The sequence below is a fragment of the Heliconius melpomene genome, chromosome 17 (assembly GCF_056956725.1).
Source record: "Heliconius melpomene rosina isolate 202511_hmr_F chromosome 17, ASM5695672v1, whole genome shotgun sequence".
NCBI classification, from domain to species: Eukaryota; Metazoa; Arthropoda; class Insecta; order Lepidoptera; family Nymphalidae; genus Heliconius; species Heliconius melpomene.
In genome coordinates this window covers 15,006,307-15,012,644 of record NC_140405.1, presented here as the reverse complement: position 1 = coordinate 15,012,644, position 6,338 = coordinate 15,006,307, and the positions used below count along the sequence as shown (strand labels likewise).

The 6,338-nt window shown below is 36.7% G+C and overlaps 1 protein-coding gene across 1 annotated transcript; it reads right to left on the bottom strand.

Annotated features, from left to right (window-relative positions):
- Window positions 1-1,506: 1,506 nt before the first annotated feature.
- LOC146530553 (phenoloxidase-activating factor 2-like) lies at window positions 1,507-6,012 on the bottom strand. Its single transcript, XM_085201093.1, has 10 exons — window positions 5,935-6,012; window positions 5,629-5,729; window positions 5,299-5,404; window positions 5,095-5,130; window positions 4,521-4,706; window positions 3,950-4,067; window positions 3,696-3,801; window positions 3,067-3,248; window positions 2,424-2,588; window positions 1,507-1,701 (listed from the first exon to the last, which is right to left on the bottom strand). The coding sequence occupies exons 1-10, from the start codon at window positions 5,937-5,939 to the stop codon at window positions 1,531-1,533; spliced, it is 1,176 nt and encodes a 391-aa protein (XP_085057219.1). The 5' UTR covers window positions 5,940-6,012; the 3' UTR covers window positions 1,507-1,530.
- Between the last annotated feature and the right edge of the window lie 326 nt (window positions 6,013-6,338).

Here is a 6,338-nt window from a genome sequence, read left to right as displayed (position 1 = left end):
TAAAATTTGAAATTTAGACTCTTAAAAATATTTAATTGAATATGTGTTTCATGCTTTTCTAGAATTCACCCCCTAAGGATGCAAATAAGGGGTTGAAAGTTTGTATGGAAAAATCTTCAAATCGCCACCGATTTTTATAAAATTTAAAATTTAGACTCTTAAAAATATTTCATTGAACACATGTTTCATGGTTTATTAGAATTCACCCCTAAATAAGCTAGGGAAGCTGCGCGCGTCTGCTAGTTTAAATTATAAAAATATATGTATTTAATAGTATCAGAATATATAATTTACTGTAGATATCGTAAAATACACTAATTTAATGTCAGTTGTGTATAAAATAAACATAAATACTTAGGTGAATACGAAAGTTATACTATGGAACCGCCGTGAGCCATCGTCTGTTACGCACCTCCTCATAATGTGACACCGTTGACAAGTTGGAAGCTAATTGCAAACATATATACAACTATGCAGTATCCCCCTATCATATATACACACTACTACAAGTTTGTATTTATTTTAAACAATAAAAGCCCAGTTCAATGTAACAGTTGTAAAAAAAATAACTCTTCTAGAAACTAGCAATTTTGTAGAACAATGTACTTTAAATTGATCGACTCCACAACCCCTCTAGCTTTCAGTGTTAGTCCCATAATAAACGGTTCCGCTGGTAAAAAGGAAAAACTCGGAACCCTTCACACACACACTTTGTTGCCAAAATGAAAGTAATATCAGATATTCAGATTTACAGTTCCTTGGAACTTGGAGCTTGGAGCTTAATACTGCGCAGTCGTCAAAAGATATGAGCATTTCATGTATGAGATTCACCGCGCGATTCCTGTAGACCTACAGTTATGAAATTTAGGACGAAGTAAGATCTTATCATACAAATAAAGGAAAAGTCCGAAAAGTAAAAATTTTGTTAGTATTTCATAAAAAATATACATTACAAATTATATTTGTAGTTCCTTTCATACTATAATAGTGTAACTTTAACTTTGTCTTAACTTTATTCGCCGCATCATCGCAACTTCTAAGGTGTGTCCCAATCACAATTCTAAAATTGGTACAGAACCCTCAGTGAGCGAGTACGACTCGCGCTCGGTCGGCTTTGTCATAAATTCACTTCAATAAACATTCGTAATATTTGAAGCGGGCAGGCCGGACGGGGGCCGCTAGTATTATACAAAATAAATCAAATTTAATAAGGATATATATAGATAATTTATAATTTGTTAAGGATTTCTGTCCAATTTCATAAAGAAGGATGCATGTTTATTTTTTTTCACATTCGTGACGTCCACGTCTCGCGCTGGTAAGAAGACATAGCGCGGCATTAAGTTACCATTTCCGACACCCAATGTCTCGCAACTGTTGTTGAAATGCTTGTCGAATGTGTCATGCACATGTCTCAATAACTTCATTTCGAAGCGAGCGAGGTACCTAATATGTATCATCTAGCTGGGAAATTAAACTGTAGGAGACAAATAAGAACTTCATATGAATATATTACACGGAGTATTTTAATTATTTTTTATATTTAAAAGAATCTGTAGCCAAACTAAGACTTTTCATTTTGCTTGTAACCCAGTCGTAGAACTCAGGTACTTTTGCATATACACCGGGCACGTTCTGGTTCCAACAATCGACTCCGTACGCCACCATCCCCACCACCGAGTAACGTAGCCTTTCTTTATCCTAAAATAGTTTAGATTATTGAAATGGGTGGAGAGAAATGATAAAAGTGGGTCATGATAGAAATTATGTTTATGTTTAAATTTGAGGCCAATCGCAGAGGCACAAAGTGTGACTGGAAACGCGACTGGTTGTGGGTTCGATCCCCAGTCAAAGAAATGAAATATTTATCTAAATTAATATTTCCATTTCACCGCTCTGGTGTCGAGGCAAAAGGCGGCGCTGAGCCACTCAAAACACCCGTCCAGAATTTGGAGGTTAGGTACCCTCTGCCTACCCTGCTGTGGATGGGACACAGCGTGAAGCTGATTGATTAAATCTTGATTTAAATGAATACAAGCAGATAAAGCTATTTTTTTAGCTTCACGATGAGCACAGGGATAGAAGTCTAGCGTCAGACACTCTGTTCCCATTAAGACACTTCTGTTCCCTACTTTTACGGAACTCGACGCCACGCTTTGCCTCGTTACCAGGATGACGAAATAAAAAAAAATATTTAACTTCCGCTAGTGGGAATCGAACCCACAACCCTTTGTGCCCCTGCACAACGACTGCTTCCAATTTCTAAGCTGTGGCGGAAAAAAAAATGTCAATATCTCGATTTATAATTGTTTTTGATTTGATTGGGCGGAGCGTGTACAATAAGATCTCTTAACACTAGGATCTCTACGGTAAGGTCAGTCTGTCTGTTGATGTGAGGATCTAAGTTTGCTGCAATTACGTACTGGTATGCGACAGACGAGGGGGGAGCCCCCGTCACCCTCGCAAGTATCCACACCGAGTTCACCTCCAGCGCAGGTTAGAGTGTTATGTAAATTGTAACCATTTCCGAGTATCGTCTGTCTTAATAACCTTTCACAATCATCTTTCCCAACTAACGGCATTTCCAGCTGTAATAAAAGTAGCTTTTAATTGCAATTGACAATTAAATATTAGAAACTTATTGTTATTTGTAGTATTGTAGTGAGTACAATTAACAATCAACTAGTTATTAATGGTATTCGTAGTGTAATAATTACCATGTGTCTCATTTCAAGATTTTAAAGCTGTTTGAAAAAAACATTCCGTGATTAGTAAGACCTCCAAGTAGACAAAATATATGTTATTGAAGTTCTGAATAAAAGTTGTAAAAACATATATTTTTCATACAAACTTTCAACCCCTATTTCATGTCTTTTGGGTTAAATTTTTTCTTTACCATTTATTTTAATTGTCCAGATTATGAAAATAAACATCTGTCCAAATTTCACAATTTCAAGTGTTACAGCTGTGCGTGCGTCTTACCTAAATCAGTGGGAACATGTCCTTTTTTATATATATATAGATTTTATTTTTAAAAATCATTAATACTGAAATAAACATACAGACCTTTTTAAGATATTTAGCACTCTTGTTATTGGCCCTAACGTCTATACCCCAACCCATGCCGTAGCAGACTGTGCCAGGACTGGGCAAGTAGGGCTCTAAGCACCCCACTCCTATGTGAGGTGCATTAGCCAACTCGAAAGGCGATGACAAAACCAGTAGTGCTACGTCGTAGTAAATGTACACTGTTGACAAAAACTTAAATTAAATTAACAGTAATATCTCTATAACTTCGTCAGCCGTCATGGCACAGCGCACGACACTGTGTAAGGCTGTAAACGTAACGGTTCTGAGTTCGATCTCGATTAGGGAATGAAATATATATTATATAATAAAAGCTAGTTTTATTGGGAACCTTTATTAACCTAATAGAACCCAAGACAATTATTTTTAAGATTTTTGTCTGTGCGTTTGTTATCGCTAATCTCAGAATCGACTTAACCGATACAGATGCGGTTTTCACTACTGGATTCTGGCAAGTTTCCGAAAAGTTATGTCAATTTAATATTGAACGGATTCAAATGAAACTTAATATTAATATAGCCTATACGTCAGTATAACACATAGGCTACAGTTTTTGTAAAGAACTTGTATGATTCAGCTATAATTTACGCTAGAACGTTAAATAATACCATCGTCGTAGCTTTCGTGACTGATGACATTCGCTACATCTCTTTCTTGGTGTTTGTGTTGTTCGCTCTCTTCAGACAAGTTCCATTCGCCAGCTCGACATTTTAACTGAAAGGTAAGTTATGCTTTTTATTTCCCTTCACGCTGTATCCCTGTATGTATACATGTATGGATAGGCAGAGGGATATTGCGTGCTGAGTGGAGGGGGGTAACAGACATACCCACGCTCGGAACATATTACCCTCCTTCGACAAACCTTATGAGCTTGAGTTTTGTACACCTTGTGAGCTACCGTCATCACAACTGAAGGGTGGATGAGAGTGCCTCCACCGATGGTTTTATCTTCCAATATCTGGTCTGGGATATTTTTTTTGCTAAAAAACAACAGAAATATATTACATTTGTTATATCGAAAGGTATCTTAATACTTTTTATTGATTTTCGAATGACACTCCGTTACCCATATTCTACTCAATTTTTTAAGACATTGCGCTGTGAGTAGTGGAACTAAAAGCTGCGGTTTGTCTTTGTACTAGAGCGAGGAAATAAAAGTCGCGTTTACAAACCCGATACTTCTGCATCACTACGACTTTAGGACTTTTAAGGAATGATTTCTTTTTATATTATGGATATGAATATATAACTAGTCATCCATCCTGTACAACGTAGACGCCCCCCCCGCCTTTTTAATTGATTTAATAGATGCGCAAACATTGCCTGGAATTGATTGCTCTTTTAGCGATAAGACTGCTTGGCCAAATATATATGTATAATTATATTAAATAGAATTTCAATTAACTTTTATTTTTTTTAAAAGAGATACGTACAGAATCAAGGCAACCATCCAAGGGAAATCAGCATATGCAGCGTCAGTAGCTTTGTTGGAAAATCTGATGCTAGTGCCGCCCGGGTTGCCGTAGCCGCAGCCTAATGCAATTGGTGTTTTCACATTATGTTCTGTTATAGATACTTTAGTTTTTGGACAGCAGATTCCATACCAACCACACTGGTTTCTGGAAAAATTAAAAAAAATGCACATTTTTAGTTCTTGTTACCAAAATGTTTGGAATAAATTATTTTCATTTTCTCAATTTGGTAAGAAGACAAAGAGTAACGTTGAGTTTCGCCATTCAACATGCGTGCGTGAATATTTTTTAACTTGCTTGCTTATTTTTTTAGCTTCACGCTGTATCCCGCTCATAGCAGGGCGAGCAGACCTAGTGTTAAGACACTCCTGTTCTTCTTGTGGAGGCATTCTGGAGGCATTGCATTTTCAGTGGTCAAACGCAACCTCCCGCTTTTGCCTCCTTACCAGAGCGAGAAAAATGAAAATATTAAATATTTCATTTTCTCTAATGGACTCAGACTTTGTCACGTTACTATAACATAACGTTTACTTACGTAGAAACTGGCTTCGCGGTTGTCGCACTGAGAGTCCTATAATTAACAAAGGCAAAATAATATATAAGCAAAAGAAATGCGTGAACACTCAAAACTTATCCACTAATTTACAGATTTTTAAGAAACTTAGACGTTTTCTTTTAGTATACCTAATAATATAACTAATTAAAAAGGAATCATCTCGACATGACTGTTACTGCTCACCGTATTGTAAACCGCGTCGCTGGGTCCACCGCTGCAGGTGGACGCACCGCCACGCACTGGGACGCTTTGACACACGCTCCTTCCTCGCCGGTGTCGGTCACGCAACCTTACAGGATATGAGACTATTTATATAAGTCTAAAACAATTATAATACTAATATCAATTACTCGTAGCGTAAAGCCAAAAAAGAATTATCCCTACGCGTGGAAAAATGTTTGACTTCTGTCGCGGTTGTCTTTTCAATTCTCAATGGCGTATGTATTATCCTAATATTAGGTTTTAGGTTGTGTTAAAAATTATTAATAACAATATATTGATATAGAAACTTACTGTTTGACATTCCTATCAGAACTAAATCTGTATAGTCATCTGGATCGGTTTGTGAAGAGCAGTATGAAAATGTCAACGCTAAAATAATTCCATAGATGATTCTGTAAATAATATAATATTATTTTTGGCAAACTGAACCTTGTTTTCGAGATAATGCGTGTTGAGTGACGGACCTAAAGACTGAGCCTTATCTTGCAAGGACATGGAATTAATTAATTCTTTAGAGGGAGAATCGAACCCACTACCGTCGTGTTTACAGCCACGGCTAGGCTTTCTTGTTGTGTACAAAACAATTAAAATATTTACCGCATGGTTTTATTTTTCAATCCAGTCTCGTACCACTTTGTAAAATGGCTTACATTTGAGACAATATTGTGCTTATATAGTACTTTTAGTGGTGGGCGATTATCAAAAATACGATATCGATATTTACGAAATAGCATGATCACAATGTTTAAACTACTGACATTTCCTATAGTCTAACTATATACAGGATTCACCTGCATATAGCAGAGAGGACAGAGGAAACCTAGTGTTAAGACATTGCGCTCCCCAATTTTGCAGTCAGGTGCTGTGCCAGTGCACTAGACTGCCGTGAAGGCTACACCGAATTTTTATAATATATTACTTAAAAATATACAGGGTGTCTCAGGAGTCAACGATAAAACGAAAACAAGTGATAGACCAAGTCGTGACAGTTATGAGAAAAA

Coding starts and splice junctions, on each gene's coding strand:
- LOC146530553 (XM_085201093.1), bottom strand. Junction 4,068..4,520: donor TGGATGGTTGCCTTGATTCT/GTACGTATCTCT, acceptor GTTGTTTTTTAG/CAAAAAAAATATCCCAGACC. Junction 3,802..3,949: donor ACAAAACTCAAGCTCATAAG/GTTTGTCGAAGG, acceptor CTTACCTTTCAG/TTAAAATGTCGAGCTGGCGA.